General features: G+C 30.8%; 2 protein-coding genes across 2 annotated transcripts; one reads left to right on the forward strand and one right to left on the reverse strand.

The window, feature by feature from the left end:
- Positions 1 to 2,997: 2,997 nt before the first annotated feature.
- On the reverse strand, positions 2,998 to 6,204 carry LOC101255753 (GDSL esterase/lipase At5g37690). Its single transcript, XM_004250128.5, has 6 exons — positions 5,818 to 6,204; positions 4,980 to 5,107; positions 4,764 to 4,890; positions 4,457 to 4,569; positions 4,078 to 4,327; positions 2,998 to 3,437 (listed from the first exon to the last, which is right to left on the reverse strand). Exons 1-6 carry the CDS (start codon positions 6,053 to 6,055, stop codon positions 3,178 to 3,180), a joined length of 1,116 nt encoding a protein of 371 aa, XP_004250176.1. The 5' UTR covers positions 6,056 to 6,204; the 3' UTR covers positions 2,998 to 3,177.
- Positions 6,205 to 9,722: 3,518 nt separating this feature from the next.
- Positions 9,723 to 17,338, forward strand: LOC101256054 (uncharacterized). Its single transcript, XM_004250129.5, has 6 exons — positions 9,723 to 10,675; positions 11,624 to 12,057; positions 13,588 to 13,646; positions 13,780 to 13,908; positions 15,856 to 15,991; positions 16,766 to 17,338. Exons 1-6 carry the CDS (start codon positions 10,411 to 10,413, stop codon positions 17,117 to 17,119), a joined length of 1,377 nt encoding a protein of 458 aa, XP_004250177.1. The 5' UTR covers positions 9,723 to 10,410; the 3' UTR covers positions 17,120 to 17,338.
- Positions 17,339 to 18,328: the final 990 nt, after the last annotated feature.

The following is an 18,328-nucleotide window of genomic DNA, read 5'->3' on the forward strand; positions in this document are numbered from 1 at the left end:
ATATTTAGTCATTATTTTACATGATATTTTAAGATCGGCTCAATGAAATTGATAACCTTCCATCAAAATATAATAAAAGACCTTGAACTTATTCCATAAAGTATAATTCATCAAATATGATACATAAAAGAAACAACCAAGACTTTTACCTACTGACAATAATGTACAAAAATATTGTATTGAGGGGAAAAAGATAGATAATTAAAGAATATAATTGTTGTATTTAACTTAGTTTCATATCTTGCCCTACTAATATAGAGATGAAATGATAAAATTCGCTTGATATATAAGAGCAGATTGAAAGATATATATTTATAGATAAATATGTCTAATATCTTATTTGTACATATTAAGATAAAAATAATTTCTTGTCAATTTTAAAAAAATTATAACAATTTTAAGCCTCTTGAGAAATATTTTGAATAGTTTTTGGTATGGTATTGTGAAATCTAGATCTAGTTACTTAAAATTATTTTTATATAGTTAAGTCAAATATTTTATTATTAAAACACACTCTAGCCAATAGTCAAAACTGTTGGATTTTTATTTATTTTCATATCATAATAGGATTGTTTTTTTTCTTGAAGGAAGGGCAAACTATTTGCATAGCTTTTTTAAAAAAAAAAAAAAAAAAAGTTATACATTGAAAATCAAATTTTTTTAAGAAATGTCTTTTTAGAATTAAAGATTTTTTAAAGGGATCTTTATTAGATAATTTTGTTCTGGTTTATAATGTAGATTGTTTATCTTTTTTCCCCTTGTCTCTCATACACTCTTTTGTGGCTTGTCTATTAATTAAGTAAAATGTACCACTTATATTATAGATTTCTCAATTAAATTATTAACATAATAACTTCACATCAGTTGGTAATTATGATCTTTAATTTTGGGTGTATATAAGTAGACACTTAATCTCGTATAAATTAAGTAAATGGACACTTTCGTCCTACATAACTACTGACAATTTTGTGTGATACATGGCGTCCTACGTGTATATATTGTATCATGTAGGACATTTGTATATAATTTTTTAATTTTATATAAGTTTAAGTGTCTACTTGTGTAAATTTAAAGTTGGAGGGCCTAGTTATTCGCTAAATCTAAGTTAAGAGTCTTGCTTATGTATTATTGAGACATAAAAGTCCTTCTTTCTATGTATATATATATAAATTAAACATGACAGGGAAACTTACATAAATATACTCTGATAAAAAATATTTACCATTTATAGTAATAACATTTTTTTTCTTTACTTGATCACTTTTAATTCATTTATAATACAAGTTTAATACATATTACAAAGAATAATTTATTATTCACATATAATACAAGTTTTAATGATAGATGAATACATTATCACACATTTTAATTCACTTATAATACAATGTGTCAAATTCTTACCAAAAAAACATTATATATTTCAAAAAATAATTACAATTCATATATATGACATACATAATTCATATTACAGAGTTAACATAGTATTGCTATAAATGATCATAAATAAAAACTATTGCTAAGATCAGTAATTATTTATTAAAATGTACTAATTCATGTAATTTTTCCAAAATATAAAATAGTTAATTCAGAAAAATCTAAATTAAACATTAGAAACTGCAATTATATATATATATATATATATATATATATATATAAACATGAAAAAGAAATTATTTTATTTGCTTTAATTTCATTTATAACATATGTAAACTCTTCCTTGATCCTTTATGGATGATTGGGTTGTGTTCACAAATACAAACATTTCCAAGTAATGTTTCCACACAATAAGATTTTGTTAATTTGGATCCATAAGCTTCTTGGCATTCTTTTAAGCAAGAAGCTTCATCACATGTAATAATAATTTTTTGACCATTTGCAGCAATAACAAATATCATCAAAAGAACCAAGTGAAAGACCATTTTTGGATGCATTTTTTCTTATACCAAGATAGTAATATTTTTGCAATGTTGAAAAAAAAATTATTGTGCTCTTTATGTGTAGTATATATTTGATGTATCCATTTTACATTTTGAGATTAATAATTAATTTCTTATTGCCATTTTTAAAAAAAGGTCTATTATAATTTTAGGACTCTTCCTTTGTATAAGAAAATTATAATATGATACATAATCTTTTGGAGTTTGTGAATTTTATTTAATAGCAAATGTTTTTCTTTTGGCATCATTATGTTCTCTTTACAATGTAGACGGTATAGTTTCTAAGAGTTTGGAGTCTAAAGGGTATAACATATTAACAAAAATTTCAAAATGGTATATAAAATTTTAATCAAAACGAAAAAATGGCTGGAACAATAGCAATTTACTCCACCGGAAAAAGCAAAATCGCTGCTACTGCAATGATTTTGCAAAATGTGATTTTAAAAAAAAAAAAAGAAATTCAAATCGCTATCTTGGCAGCGATTTTCAAGTTTATTTATTTTTTAATTTTTTTTATTAAACTAAATTGAATATCGCAGCCTAGGCAATGATTTTCAGAAGAAAAAAAAAAGTAAAAATAAAATTGAAAATCGCTGCCTAGGTAGCGATTTGAATTTCTTTTTTTTTTAAAAAAAAAAATCACATTTTGCAAAATCGCTGCTACGGTGGAGTAAATCACTGTTGTTCCAGCGATTTTTCCGTTTTGGTTAATATAAAATTTTATATATCGTTTTGAATTTTTTGTTAATATTTTATACCCTTTAGGCTCCGGACTCTAATTTCTTCCTTATTTTTTTAAAAAATTAAATACATAGATAATTTTCATAATTAGTTCAAGAATTTCACTTAAACATCTTAATCGAGTCTCATATTACGGAGATAGATATTTGCAGCCAAAGACAAATAGTTTATGCAATTTACACATGAACTTTAACTTAAATAAATAAGAAAAAAAAATCATCTTCTCATCTATCACCATATATATATATATAAAAAAATATTTTTATCAAACACAGAGAAACTTATTGAATATCGATAATGTTAAAAAATAAAGTGACAATTAATCATCAAATATAAACTTCCATTTAAAGTGTACTAAATACAAGTAGAATAAATGACAATTGACAATTTCGATCCTTAGATGGATAAATCAAGTAATTTTTTGGTCTTGTATTTTCAAAAATTACAAAAGCAATACGAAAACATAATTATATTTGTTCTTAAAACGATATTTGCTTTTTCAATTGAGATTTTTTGATGTCACAAGAAATTTTCGAGGTGTTGGTGTTGGTGCTGGTGCTGGCGCGGGGCTAGATGAGGCTTGATGAAATAATTTGGTGAAAATTTTATCTGCAAGCACTGCATTTGCTGCATCTGTTGGATGAAATGCATCCCAAAATACATATTCTGTTCTATTATTACATAGTTTTGAATTTGGCAAACATAATCCTCCAACACTTGTGTCTACATTACAACATGATGTATTTGATATCTTGAAACCTATAAATACAAAAAAAAAAACAAAAAAAATTGTATCCAAAATTGGTTATTGGTCATTGAAAAGAGGAAAGATCAATAATGATTTATGTCGGAATATATGTATTTTTTTCCATCTTTAATCAAAAGTTTTTGAAAAAGAAAATCACTTAAATATACATTTTATTATATCACGATCTCTAAAATTCCGTACTAAAAAAATATTTAATATATTCCTCACCTATATATCCAGATACTACTCTGATACAGTTCTCACCTATATATTCGGATATCTATTGATGTATCCAAATGTCTAGTACTGTATGTATTCATATGTCCTATCCCCTTTCGGTTACAAAGGAACATGTCTTACACTTTTGCTGATACATATATCCTCCTCTTGCTTACTTTTCTCACCTATACATCCAGATATTATTCTGATATATTCCTCATCTATATATTCAAATATCTATTAATGTATGTAAATGTCTAGTAATATATTCAGATGTCCTATCCTCTTTCGATTACAAAAAAAACATGCTTAGACTTTGTTTTATATCGAAAGATGTTTTTTTTTTTTCGAATTACCTTTCTACTTAAAGTAAGTATATAAGTTGTATAAGCAAAAACTAATGTATAAAAAGGTGTATGATTTTGAGCTTACCATAAGATGTGGGGTTCTCAATTAAGTCAAGAACAATTGGATAAGTATTTGCAAATGATATTTGTGCATATGGTAGATGTTTATTCAGAGTGACAATTAATTTTTCCACTTTTGAGTTGAATTCTTGTACCCATAAATTAACTTGTTTCAAACATATTCCCCTTTTGGACTTCACCCTTTGTGATGGAATACAACCTAATGGTCCAAGTCCATGAAAAATCATCTTTCTTGCTCCAAGTTGATGAAGATTCTAAAATATTCAAGAAAATTAAAAAAAAATAAATGTTAATTAATCGTGTAAAAAAGTTTAATCTTTAATTTTTTTCGATATAAAATCTTGTATCACTGATAATATTATATTAAATTTTGTATAACTTACTGTGAATTGTTCACCTAAAGTTGAGGTTAGAAGCTCTACAAACTCATCATGTGTGTATTGTTGCCCAGCAGCTAAGAAGGGTTGCAAGAAGTTATTGACATAGTCATTGCTACCTTGAAAATGTGACAAACTTGATATCAGATCAGAGAAAAACAAACGAATATTCGTTTGTATTATTTATATGTTGTTTAAACTTCTTAAAAATATCGACAAGTGCATATCAGATCTTCCAACGAGGAATCTGACATGGATATGCGTGAGAGTATTTCAGGAGAGTCTGAGCAACGTAATTAATGAACAAACATACCCATTCCAATAAAATAGATAGCTTGATTAACATGTTTTTCTGCAGCCTCTTGTCCAATTTTAGCCTTGATTGCTTCTTTTGTCTTCTCAAAGCTTTTTATTTGATCATCAAATGTCATTCTTTGAATCTGTAATTATGTACACATAACAAATTTAGAATCAATTGGAAATGAAATTAATTAATTTTTTTTTTTAAAAAAAATGAAATGATTATTACAAAATAAATTCCAGTGTCATTGAGAATTCCAGCTCCACCAGATGCATAATTCACCCCTTTCAAAATTGCATCATCATTTGGTGCTAAAGAAAGATATGGAGGTGGTGATTGAACCCCAAGTTTTGCAGCTGAAAGTTGAAGAGGAAAAATATATATATGTTAAAAACAACTCATTTTTTAAGTATCCGAATGAATATCTCCAGTGCTTCGTATCTGGTGCGTGAACAATTTTGATTTTGGAGACACCAACATCGGGTGAGACGGGTCCTGCTCTGATACCATGTGAAATTAGGTCTTAGTCCTAACTCACACCCCAAAAGCTAGCTCAAAGGAAGGAGGATTGTCCAAGCCTTATAAGGAGTCCACCTGTCTCATAACCACCGACGTGGGACTTTTGTCATTCTTTAACACTAATGAATCCTATCAAAAACGTCATTTGAAAATTCCTACTTTTAAAGTAATTTTACTACGATATACTTATTGTATTGACCTAACAAACTCGAAATGACTCATCAAATTATATATGCATAGAACATGAAGATTGTGAATTATGTAATGTGAGTTAACATTATGACTCATTATTATATTCTACTTTTGACTCAATCAAATTTTATACGAGTTAAATCATGATTATTTATTTAATTTGATTTGTGCTAATGTATGTTGTTCAGATTTTTCAAAATGCTATTAAAAAATTAATGTATATTGGAGAATTTGATAAAAGCATGACATTATTTTAAAGAATCAAACAATATAGCTTAATCCGATCTGTCTGAATGTCACCTGAAAAAACGATAGAAAATAAATAAGTTTACTAAGCAAAGTTCATAGAAATTACATATTATATCACCAATAGTCCTTCCATTAGTAAATCTACCAGTAGCTTTTCCACCTTCATAATCAATACCATAAAATGGGAAATTAGATTTGGCTAATGATTGCAAATAATTATTGTTCCCAACTTCAGTCAATGAATCACCAAATACATATGTAACAACTTGTTCTTCAGCTGAATCCACACATGCAACAATTCCAATAATCAACAATCCAACAATTACTTGACCTAAATTCGCCATTTCGTACTACTCGAAAAAGTTCGTTCTGACTTATAAAAAGTAGAGAAATTAGTTTCGAGTGAATGAAAACTCTGAGATAGTACTTGAGAAATGTTGCAATTGATTGTGAGAATTTATAATAAGTATGTAGTGAATGTAATTTGCATAACAATTTTTTTTTAGTCTATGTCATGTACTTCAAGTTTAGTCATAGTAGGTGATGGATTTGATTTTTTGTCTTAATAATGGGAAAACCTTAGAATCTTGAGTGCTAAGTATAATTCAAACTTTTTTTTTTGTTTTTCACTCGATGTTCAGTATCTATATTAGAATCCGATTAAATCTGGATTCGCAATAAAAAGTCCCATAAAACGCTACCTAACAAAAATGACACCACACCCGGAGACACTCGAAATCGAGATTTCTGATTAAAAATAAAAGAATACTTATCACTCTATCACGATCGTGTTAATTAAAAAAGTTTAGTTTGTTGGTAGTTAGGAGTTTCTTCTTAATGGTTGAAAATTTTCTTGATTTGGCCAACTGATTTTAGATAATTAAATGTATTTGTTTTTGCTTTGGATTTAGGCAGGAAGAAAAGGGTCTCGACTTGTTAGACTATAATGGTACCATCACTATATATACCCTAAATATAATCGTACACTCGCTCGCTGTATTTTAAAATTTCACGTGACATATACATGATCCATAAATGATGATATGGCGATGATATATCATTTTTTTGGTGTTAAAAAATTAATTTTCGATAATTTAAAATTTTATAAATAACTGATACATAATTTAGTAAGTTTATTGATACATAGAATGTGTATCTAAATGACAATAACAATAGTGTAATTTCAAGATATTATCGCTAGATTGAGGATCAACAAAATGCTATATATTTTAATAAATTTTATTCATGTTCTTAGTAAAAATAAACATTCTTCTAGAATTTTGATTTTGTTAGATGAGGTAGAAGAGAAATTAGCTAAAATAAGAAAAAATCCCATCCATATTTTCCAGTTTATTATGCTTCTATTTTAATTTAAGGACCCAAGATTTAATTGTTGAATTATGAGACTATTATATTTAAAGTTTAAACTCTAAATGTTAGAAAAAATGTACTTTTATTTATGTTTTTAACATGCTGTATCACATGTATACTTAATTCTATAATTTCATGATTGAAACATAAAAGTATGTTTTTATCAATAATAGTGATGGCAAAAGTTTTGAACCACATTATGTTAAAAATACGTGATTATTTCATTTAAAAATTTAGACTTTTACAGAATAATGAACAATAATTTATTTAATTATATTATATCTTCGATACAAATGTATTTTCATTTTTTATTAATTATAGGTAAATAATAATCTAATTTTTGACCAAAGAAATAAATTAATGTAGCATTTGAAAAAGTTCTAGATGATGGCCAAAGAACTTATAAAGACATCTAATTTGAAAAAATCTAGATTAAGTGGGGTAGGGAGTCTTTTCTTCTTATTTCTTAATCCTTTTATAATGTTTGCTATATTAGACTTTAAAACTATTTTTCACACTTTAATAGTGAGTTTTTTTTATATAAAAAAACACATAAACCAAGTTTAGCGTTGACTGATAGTTAATAAATACTTTAATTTTAAAAATATACGTTTAAATGACTTAATCTCGATCGATAGGTAAAACACTTTAACTCGTCCCTACTGTGTTTTGTAATTTGAAATGTTCAATTGACATGTGAAAATGAATTGAAATGTCTATATTTAAGTATTCATAAATCAAAAATATTTATTTACCAGCTAAAATTCACGAAAAGTCGAGCAAGAGCGCCATCAAAGACTGTTTCCCTCGAAGAAGAGTTGGGCAAAGACTTTTAGCTCCTCCTTTCTTTAATTCACAGACATAGAAGATTAAATTCCGATTGTTTTAAGGTCAAATTTAAATATATATTCATGTAAGCATATCAAATCCCCCTTTCTCCTAAGCCATATGTAATCAAGATAATCAAATACCTTCTCAAACTTGTTGAATGGTCAGATTAGAAGAATAAATGTGGAATTAGCATGGAAATATCACCAAAATCAGACATTGACTATGTGTTTAATTAATTTTTATATAATTATATCTTGACTAGCCTCAATTGCAAAAAGATTGGGTATTACTTTGTATCTAATTCCTCTAAAAAATATATATATATATAAATAAAATTAATACAAAAGAAAATTATCATGGATCATTTTTGTCCATTTTAATTTTAAAGACATTTTTAACACGCTTAGTTTTTGACAGCTAAAATATAAATAAGATAATAATAATAAAGGCCTAATATAGAGCGAAACAAGAACTGGATGTACCCGCTTGATAAATTTAAATGTTATGTTAGAAGATGAATAATGTCCAAAAACTATATGACGGAACAAATTATCATTCAAGCCAACGATATACAACTATAAAATCCAAACTTATAAAAGACTATATTGACACATTTCCTCGAATGATAATGTGCGATAAACACAAAATCTTTTTCATTCTTAAAAGTTTAAACTCGAAATTTCTAATTTTAGACGAAAGAATCTCAACTATATTACCACAATTCACGTTATATACAAAGATATTCACTTTGTTGAAAAAGTGTATACAACTTTGATAGCGTGGAAAATTAGTTAAGTAATCAAACACCACACGGCGCATTTGTCCCTTCCCTTGTTCCCACTCAATTATTCAAATGCCTTCCACGCAGCCCCCAAAGCCATTGAACCAAAAGCTAAAAAATTACACACAAAAAAAAAAAACTAAATTATTTTTTCAAAATGTATTATTTCATTGTATTGGACTAATTATCTTATAAGTTTCGAAAATAAGTTTTTCAAATAAGTAAAAACACATTTTCATTCTTAAAATATTCTTGACACAAGAGTCGCAAATAGTTTTTGTACCATTTAAAATAGAATTAAAATCTGTATACAACTCTTCAAAATTTACTTGAAAAATGACGCTAAATATACTTCATTATCATTGGAATGTATAATCAAATATCGGTTTACTTTTTAAATATGAGAAAATGCATAAATACCTCTTTAACCTATGTTCAAAATTTCCGAAACACATTTTACAAATATTTTTTTAGTCTTTTTTGACTTACTTGACATATCTTCTGGGCCTAACGCATGTTGATTTAGTCTGCAAGCTAGTGCCACGTAGACTAAAAAGGAATAGAATATTATTTATAAAATAAGTTTAGAAAAGTAATAGACCTTTGTATAGTACGAATGTATCTTTGAAATTTCAAACATAAATTCTGAAAATACTTATGTGTTTTCCTATTAAATATTATTATCAACTTTCGACTTCAAATAATTTTAAATGTATATGTCTAAGCCCCTAATTAATCTTGAATTAGTACAAAGAACAATTCAATTGACCATTCCATCATTAGCACAAAAAGTGAAACACAACACACATACTTAGACCTTAAGCCAAAACCCAAAATAGAATCAAATCAATCCCCTCTGTATTCAACCTTGACAAAATAAAATAAAACAAAATAAAATAATCTTTCATGTCATAATTCTTTCTTAAATCCATGTGACATTTTCACATAGCCCCCACCCCCACCCCCCACCCCCCACCCCAACCCCACCCCCAACCAAACAACACATTTAGCTCTATTATGTTCTTTCATTTTCCCTTGCTAATTCAATCTTTAAAAGAAAAACCAAAAAAATTATATTTATATATATTCTTGTAAATCCTCACAACCCCACTTGAAATTTCCACTTGTAAAGCTCAAAGAATCAATCTTTAGCATCCCCATACAAAGTTTATAAGTGGTTTTTTTAAATAGTTCTAAATACATTCTTGATTAATTTTTTTTTTCAGTTTTTCATTCAATCTAAAAAAAGAAAGTCAAAAAATCCTAAATCCATCACATATTCTTGTAATAAATTTCAACCCCACTTGAAATTTTCCATTATAAACTTCAAAGATTCAATCTTTAGCATCCCCATACAAAAATTAGTGCTTTCTTGATTAGTTTTTTTTTCCCAGTTTCATTCAATCTGGAAAAAGAACTCCTAAATTTATCACATATTCTTGTAAATTATTGCAACCCCACAGAAATTTTTACTTGTAAATCTAAAAAAAACACAATCTTTAGTATGCCCATGTAAAAATTTGAGATTTTTAATACCTTTTTTAATTTTTTCCCCCAGTTTCATACAATCTGTGAAAAAAACCAGAAAATCTTAAACCATCACTTTTTCTTGTAAATTATTGCAACCCCATTTGAAATTTCCACTTATAAACCTCAAAAAATACAATCTTTAGTAGTAGAAATTGTTGATTTTTTTTTCTACTTTAAGCTTAATTAATGTCAGTTGCTTGTGGATTTGAGTGTGTTGTGGTTTTAGGATGTATGCGTTGGGTGTGGAAACGTTGTACTTACATAGGCAATGATGACAGTGCCACGTGGCCTCCAGCAACCTATGATGAATTTGAACCTATTCCTCGTCTTTGCCGTACAATTCTTGCTGTTTATGAAGATGACCTTCATAACCCAAAGTTTCCACCTGAAGGAGGATATAGGCTTAACGCTGATTGGGTGGTGAAGCGTGTGACGTATCGAGACACACTCGGTAAACTTTTTATTCGCATTGCTGAATTAGTTTCTTAGGACAGTGTCTAAGACGACTCAACTTGTTTGGATAGTTGTTACCTATTGTATTGGATTGTTAGTATAAGTATAATGTTTGTTTTGACTTTTGAATGATAATCGTATCGTATCATTGATCCCTTCATTAACAGCTTGTTTGGATGGTTGTTACGTAATTGTGTAGTGTTGTTAGTTTAACTACCATGTTTGTTTTGATTGTTACTTAATCATATCATTAAATCCGTCATTAACACCTTATTTGGATGGTTGCTACCTATCGTATCATATTGTGTTGTTAGTTTGAATACGATGTTTGTTTTGATTGATACGTAAATGTTATTGTATTGTATCATTAATTCCGTTGTTGATAAGTTAGATGAAAAGTTTCATTTTGGTGTGATCGCGTCGTTACCTTGTTTTTCTTCTTATATTGTCTTTGCTTATTATTTAACGAACCTATTTTATCCTTTTCTCACAATTTTCTATAATAACTTTGCCCCATATCCTACTTTTATTTATAATACTGTATGTTGATTCTTGAAAGTGTGGCATTACGTAATGACAGAAAACGATACAATCTATACAAACATTGTAAGCATCAAAACAGCACAATACTATATGGAGAAAATGATACATGTAGGGTAGGAGCTAGTTACAAGGGAATTCAATTGAATCCCTTAGCCTGAAAATGAAATTGTGCAAAAAGGGAAAAAGATGTGAGAAATTTTTTGTATAGTGTTAAAGGGGGTTTCAAAGTTAGTTTAAGGTGCAGGTTCAAATCATTGGTGGTGTGATGTTTTAGTATTTCTGAATCCCCTTACGTAATTTCTTGCTCCGCCATTGTGTGCATTTACTCATAAAAAATTATATTGCTTCTTTTTTATTTATTTCCAACAATATTTTCATTTAATATTGTTTATTTTTCCCACAGGTAATGCTCCACCTTATTTGATTTACCTTGATCATGAGCACCATGAGATTGTTGTAGCCATTAGGGGTTTAAATTTGGTTAAAGAAAGTGATTATAAAGTCTTGATGGATAATAAGCTTGGGAAGCAGATGTTTGATGGTGGGTATGTGCATCATGGGTTGTTGAAGGCAGCAATTTGGATGTTGAATAAAGAATCCGAGACTTTGAAAAGGCTTTGGGTTGAGAATGGGAAGAGTTACAGGATGATATTTGTTGGACATTCTTTGGGTTCTGGAGTTGCATCATTGTTGACTATAATTGCGGCGAATCACGGGGATAGATTAGGGGGTATCCCAAGGAGTTCACTCCGTTGCTATGCTGTTGCTCCTGCTAGGTGTATGTCACTCAATTTGGCTGTTAAATATGCTGATGTTATCCACTCAGTGGTTTTGCAGGTGAGTTGGTTTAGTCGTTATTGATTTGCCTATTCTAGTTTGTTACAATCATGCTTTAGCAACATATTCAGAAAAATATTACTGCTTGATTAATATGTTGTACATTAGCTTGTGATTGGAAATGTTGGATATGCTGTTAGTGTGATTTAGACTAAAATATATGTTCGTTCTGTTGATTTATCTAGTAATAATTTTGGGCATTAGGAGGCTAGAGGAAAAGATCGAAATTTGATGCTGATAACTTAAAAGTCCTAAAATGTAGAAGCGGATTGAAGTTTTTTGAATGTCTCTATTGCAATCACCTTGTGATGAGTGGATGGTGAAAATGCGTTGGCTATCATCCTGTCCTTGTATTTATTGCAGACAAATGTGGTCTCTTGTTTATAGTTTGTCTTTGTGTCAAGATGTGTTGGCATGTACATATAGTAGAAGTAGGATGGGTGATCCCCAGAGAAGTCCTCGTGTTGCATCCCTTTAGTAGTAGTATTTTGCATTACGTAGTATCTTATGCTCATTAGCTCTTTTTATTTTGCTATTATGTTGTCGCTGTTTTCCTTTTTATCCTGTTCTGTCTACACTTCTTTTGAGCCGAGGGTCTATCATTTGTACCTTGTTTTTACGGGATTTTATAGGGAGCAACTTGTGTATGATAGCCATCAGATGAATTTCAGGAGACAGTTGCACTAACCTATGGCAGTTTTTAGTTCTTCTATATAACGACCAACTTAATGTAGATTAAAGTTTGCATAATGAGCTTATAACCAATATATTACAGGATCATGACTTGGGACATAGTCCGAAATGCAAAGTCAGACTATTTGACACTTCCAAATGGTCAATTTTTTTTGTCGAATTAGCATAAAGTTCCTCTTGTCCCAAAAACTAGCTCATTTCAGTTCATTCTGTCTAAATCCTATCTTGTTCTGTTCAGTTTGGTACCATTTGAAGTTTTCTCTTACAACTCATATCTTATAGATAATACAGAATAAATAATTGGATCTAAATATTTCAACTTTCGATAACGAGGGGGAATTCGAAGCCATTAGAGTGGAAGAAGGGACATTTGTATGTCTTTCATGTGTTTAGTGTGCTTCAACTTCTGATTCTGGTGGACCCAAACAATTAGTTAAAATCCAAATTAAGAAAATATGAATAAACAAAAGGTATGTCTAGCAAGGGAAATTTTGGTCAATCCACTGACCGGAAATGGAACAGCCTCCGCTCTTTACCTCAGACCAAACATAGCTGATTCAGGCTGTTTACTATGATGTATCTAACCATTATCAATGTCATGCTAATTCATTTCTGTCAGATAATAGTTGATGGGGCAGTCAAACTTTTAGGATATTGCAGTAAAATAATTACTCAAACCATGTTTGTGCTGTTTTTATCCGGGAATTTAAAAATATTGCTGGCTAAAAGCCATGAAGGCAATACAAGGCGTTGATTTGTTCCTTATTGCTAAATGGAACTTATGAAGCAATCATGTTCTCTGAATTAACACGTCTATTCTGGCTTCTTCTTCTTCAGGATGATTTCTTACCACGAACTCCCACCCCCCTGGAAGATATATTCAAATCCGTCTTCTGGTTAGTTCAATTATCCTACACTCTTTGGGTGCAGAGCAAAGCCCTTGAGTTTCCTAAATTCCTTTCGTGCTTTTTTTGCTATGGATGAATTGTCATAAGTATCTCTTAAACTGGGCGTTGATGCTTTCAACAGTTTACCATGCTTGTTATTTTTGGTGTGCTTGAGAGATACCTTCATACCAGAAGGTAGGAAACTCAGAGATCCAAGAAGATTATATGCACCTGGTCGAATGTATCACGTTGTTGAAAGAAAATTTTGCAGGTAAATCACATTCAAAATATTGATTTACCATTCTGTACTTCTGTTTTCAGGCAGTTTTTACTTTTTTGATCTGTGAAGAGGATTTGCTTTTTAGACACCCTTTCCTCCTCATTGGCAAGATTCCAATCCTGTCATACGTGGAAATGCAGAGCGCTTGCTCCGAGGATAAAATATTAGAATTTTGCATCAATAGGTTCAGATGTATGACCTCACTTTGGCAACATACCACCTGACGTCTTGGACTAAGAAGCATTTTTGAACTATTCAAGATGTTACTGAAACCTTTTCATATTTGAACTATGTTAGTTCCTGTTGTTAATAGAGCAATGCGGAGTAGAATTGATTTAGCATTGCATCAAAATTTGATGCCCCTCTCACCGAATGGAACTCTAGAAAAGAAAGGTTAATAATGCTTCTGGACTAAATACACCAAGAAGAACTTGTAGGCATGCACAGTCACTAGGGCATGGAACAAAGTAATTAACTGCTAATAATCATCTTTGCTTGATTCAGATTTTATATTCGTAGAAGAGACATGGAAGGTGTTCGCTTATCCTTCCATACAATTAGTCTGTAGTATTACACTTGTAGTTTCTTGTACTTTGAGTTTGGTTGCTATCTGTTGTTTAATGCGTCTTTTGATTGTCATATTATTTTCTTGTGATTACTGTTCAAGATGATTTATCATGTTGTCTATAGAATTTTGCCTTGGCTTCTTTCACTTCTGTTTTTTCTTTTTACCGTGCTGCTTTGGACTGTTTTTTCGTTGAACTGAGGATCTACTTGGAAACCTCTCTACCTCCGAGATAGGGGTAGTCTGCATACGGTGTACCCTCCCCAGGCCCCACTTTGTGGCATTACACTAAGTAGTTATTGTTGTTGTAGGCATGGAGGTGTAGTTGTATACCTTTTACAATGTTAACTACAGAGAAGTTCACACAAGTCAAATCACTTATGCTAGCTAACTGATATACACCATCTACGCATCCAAATTTTTGAACCCAAATTTCTAGCCAGACAGAGTTCTTGTATTGCTATTGCCTACCATGATTTGCCATTTTCTACTGGTGAATTCTGCCTTTAAATTCCCATCTTTCAGAAGCCTTTAGTTTTAGTTCAACTAGAAATCACCTTATGTGATTTTCTTAATTGTGTCATATATAGAGGCTAATGATTGGACACATAGCCGTTCTGTTAACAGACTTAAGTACTTGACCAGACCTGATTGTTTACATTCCAAAAGTTTTAGCTTAAACTTTTTAGTTAGTACGTGTTTGCGGTCTTCTTCTCAAGTGCATTACGAATTGCCCGAGAGTGGAGCCAAAGTCTTATTTTTCTCATGCTGTGATCAGAGATCAATACTTACTGAACTTTACTGCTCGCTGTGTTGTACTCCCCTATCCCAATTTATAGAGCACTCTTTCCTTTTTAGTCGGTCCGAAAAGAAAGACACCTTTCTTGTTACATGTTCAAAAAAATAAAAATAAAAATTTCTATATTTACTAACAATGTCAACTTTAATCTCCGTTTTATGCTTAATGAGATGATTGATAGTCACACACACACACTAACATCTATGACTTATTTTAGACTACAAGTTTCAAAAGTCTTCCTTTTATTCTTAAACTCGGTGCCCAGTCAAACACCTTCATTGAAAGGAGAAACCATTTGATACTATGCATGCTTAGATTCAGAGTTATTGAACAGATTGTTTACTGCTATTATGTATCTCATCAAAATGAAATCTTGGGGGTACCCGGTGTTGACCGCTGCTTGTTCTATTCTAAGTAAAAAGAAAAAGAGATCTTCTTTTGTTGCAACTTCTTTGGAAGCTGAGCTCTTGGGTGAAATTTTGGAAAGCCAGTTTGTAATTGATTTATCAATTTGCTGATGTTGTAACATTGATGCTTTATTACTTTTTCTTAATCATATTTTGTTTCTCTTCAGATGTGGGAGATTCCCTCCAGATGTTAGAACTGCCATCCCAGTTGATGGAAGATTTGAGCATATTGTGCTGTCATGCAATGCAACATCTGATCACGGAATTATTTGGATACAAAGAGAATCAGAGAAGGCGTTAGCGGTAAGTGACTTCTGGATATTTTTCCATTTGAAAAGAGAACGAAATCATCATTAATGATTTCATTTCGATCAAACATGTGAGTTAAATGTCTTACCTTCATTGCAAGTCTGAAGAGTCAAAAGAGACGAGCCTAATGTTAGGCTTTTTTTCATGAATCAGAAAAGAAGCGAGTTGTGTCTTTTTTCCCCTTCAAATATCAGTTTTCACTAGTAAATATGACAACAGACGTGCAGACATTGACATATGAGCCTCTAAGGCGTAACGAACTTCATGGTAATCCCTCGAAAGGAACCAAAAATTTCTAGGAATATTAATTACACTAATACTCACCAAAAATTTCCAGGGTGAGTATAAGCCATGGTGTTCTCCTTGATATAAAGTCATATTTTTTTTTATTTTTTGGGGGTATAATAGCATTTCTCCCACGGCCAACTAAACAATGCCCGCTTATCTCTAAATTCATCAAGTTGTTAAATTGTGTATAGCAGCTATCTAGTTACTGCACGGCTTTATTTGGTAGTAGTTTGAGAATTTCATTCTGTGTTTGTCTTGCCTTATCAAGTTTGAACAATAGAGACACACCCCGCTCCGTGACTGTTCCATATGTAGGTGAAACTAGACCTTCTGTGAGCTAAGATTCCGTGAATTTGTTTCAATTCCTAAGATCCCAAAGGAGCAGAATAGTGTGCCAAACGCTGCCATGTTTCCGCATCCTAGAAAGTCATTTTGATTTACTTGAAAATGTTTGTTGAAGAAATATATGGTTCCCTGCAGAGACTCAAGGAGGCTACAAGTGCTGAGGCACCGACAGCTCCACCACCGGTGCAGAGAATTGAAAGGCAGCATACCCTAGAAAAAGAACACAAGAAAGCACTAGAAAGAGCTGTCACTTTGAATATTCCACACGCCGTGCCAACAGACACAGATGAGGAACTATCGGTACACAAAGAGGACGACTCAGGGCGAGGAGTAACAGAGACGGCTTTTCTTATAGAAGATGCATCCACAAGTACAAGCCATTCCACCGATGCAAGAACTAACTGGAACGATGTAGTTGAGAAGCTTTTCGCGCAAGATGAAACGGGGAAGTTGACATTGAACAAAGAAGCAAGTTGTAGTACTGAATGACAACCCTCTTTGAAGGTGCTCTCTCTCTCTTCTTATTTTTTTTTTTCTTTCAAATTTTTTTTTGTGATGGTTGAAGAAAAGTATTATTCTTGTTCAATTATTTGTACATTTTTCTTATGTAAAACAATATATATGAATTAGAATGTTCAATTTCTAAAGCCCCAAAGAGGGGAATATAGAAACAGAAAGAAATGAAAAGTGGTTGTAATTGCATTTTTATTTGTTTTGTTTGTGAAATGTTTTTGCATAGTTTTTGCTCCTATGATGATGTGTTTGAATTTTTGACTCATCATATCCTCTTCACTTTTGTCAAAGCAATTTTCTTCGGTCCATCGTTAAATTCATCGTTACGTAACTATGTGAAAGTCAATTTGGTGTGGTTGTGTTTACCTTATTTCTACGACGAAAAATGCTACGATCAATCCAAACGTTAGGGAGTATTTATTATAATAATGCAAATAAAATACGGTACATTATAAAATTATATTTATAATATGTACCATCCAAACAAGTTGTTAATTGTTATACGATACATTATAAAATTATATGTACCATCCAAACAAGTTGTTAATTGTTACTCATAGTATTAAAATATCAACACACAGTAACCAACATAAGTGTACACAAAAAGCAATTGACATAGTATCACAGGGAAAATGTAGAAATTCAAGAGTGTGATAATTTAAATCAAAGATCTCTCCAACGTGTAGTATCACAGGGAAAATGTAGAAATTCAAGAGTGTGATAATTTAAAATCAAAGATCTCTCCAACTTACACGTTACGAAAATAAAGACATTAATATCTTGAATTGATACTCTCTTTTTCTCTGCGTAAAATCCAAAACTCTTAAACTTCAAATCTTGACTCGTTCCTCGGTTCCTATAAGTATCTATCCCCCATAAACTCCCAAACCCCTCACTCAACGACAACTTCCATCACTTAAAAATTTCATTTTCCCTTTCTCAAACTTGCCATAAAGTCATAGTTAACTCATGATCATCATCGTGAAAATGCAGAAGCATACACTGATTCATTAATATGCATGAAGAAATCACTTGAACTTCTTGAAGAAATCAACATGGCACGTGGAATACTCCCATTGGAGGACATCGTCGAGGTTGGTCGAAATCATGAAACCGGGTTTGTTTGGTTGAAACAGGAGAAAGAAAACGGATACTTACCTCAACATGTAAATGATTTTACTAACT

This window comes from Solanum lycopersicum, chromosome 11 (genome assembly GCF_036512215.1).
Source record: "Solanum lycopersicum chromosome 11, SLM_r2.1".
NCBI lineage: Eukaryota > Viridiplantae > Streptophyta > Magnoliopsida > Solanales > Solanaceae > Solanum > Solanum lycopersicum.

Excerpts from the sequence above, each read along its gene's own strand:
- LOC101255753 (XM_004250128.5), bottom strand. The coding sequence starts at position 6,055 with ATGGCGAATTTAGGTCAAGTAATTGTTGGATTGTTGATTATTGGAATT. Across the intron at positions 4,570-4,763 it reads TATCTATTTTATTGGAATGG|GTAGCAATGACTATGTCAAT; the intron begins GTATGTTTGTTC and ends CACATTTTCAAG. Across the intron at positions 3,438-4,077 it reads TGAGAACCCCACATCTTATG|GTTTCAAGATATCAAATACA; the intron begins GTAAGCTCAAAA and ends TTGTATTTATAG.
- LOC101256054 (XM_004250129.5), top strand. The coding sequence starts at position 10,411 with ATGTCAGTTGCTTGTGGATTTGAGTGTGTTGTGGTTTTAGGATGTATG. Across the intron at positions 12,058-13,587 it reads TCCACTCAGTGGTTTTGCAG|GATGATTTCTTACCACGAAC; the intron begins GTGAGTTGGTTT and ends CTTCTTCTTCAG. Across the intron at positions 15,992-16,765 it reads AATCAGAGAAGGCGTTAGCG|AGACTCAAGGAGGCTACAAG; the intron begins GTAAGTGACTTC and ends GGTTCCCTGCAG.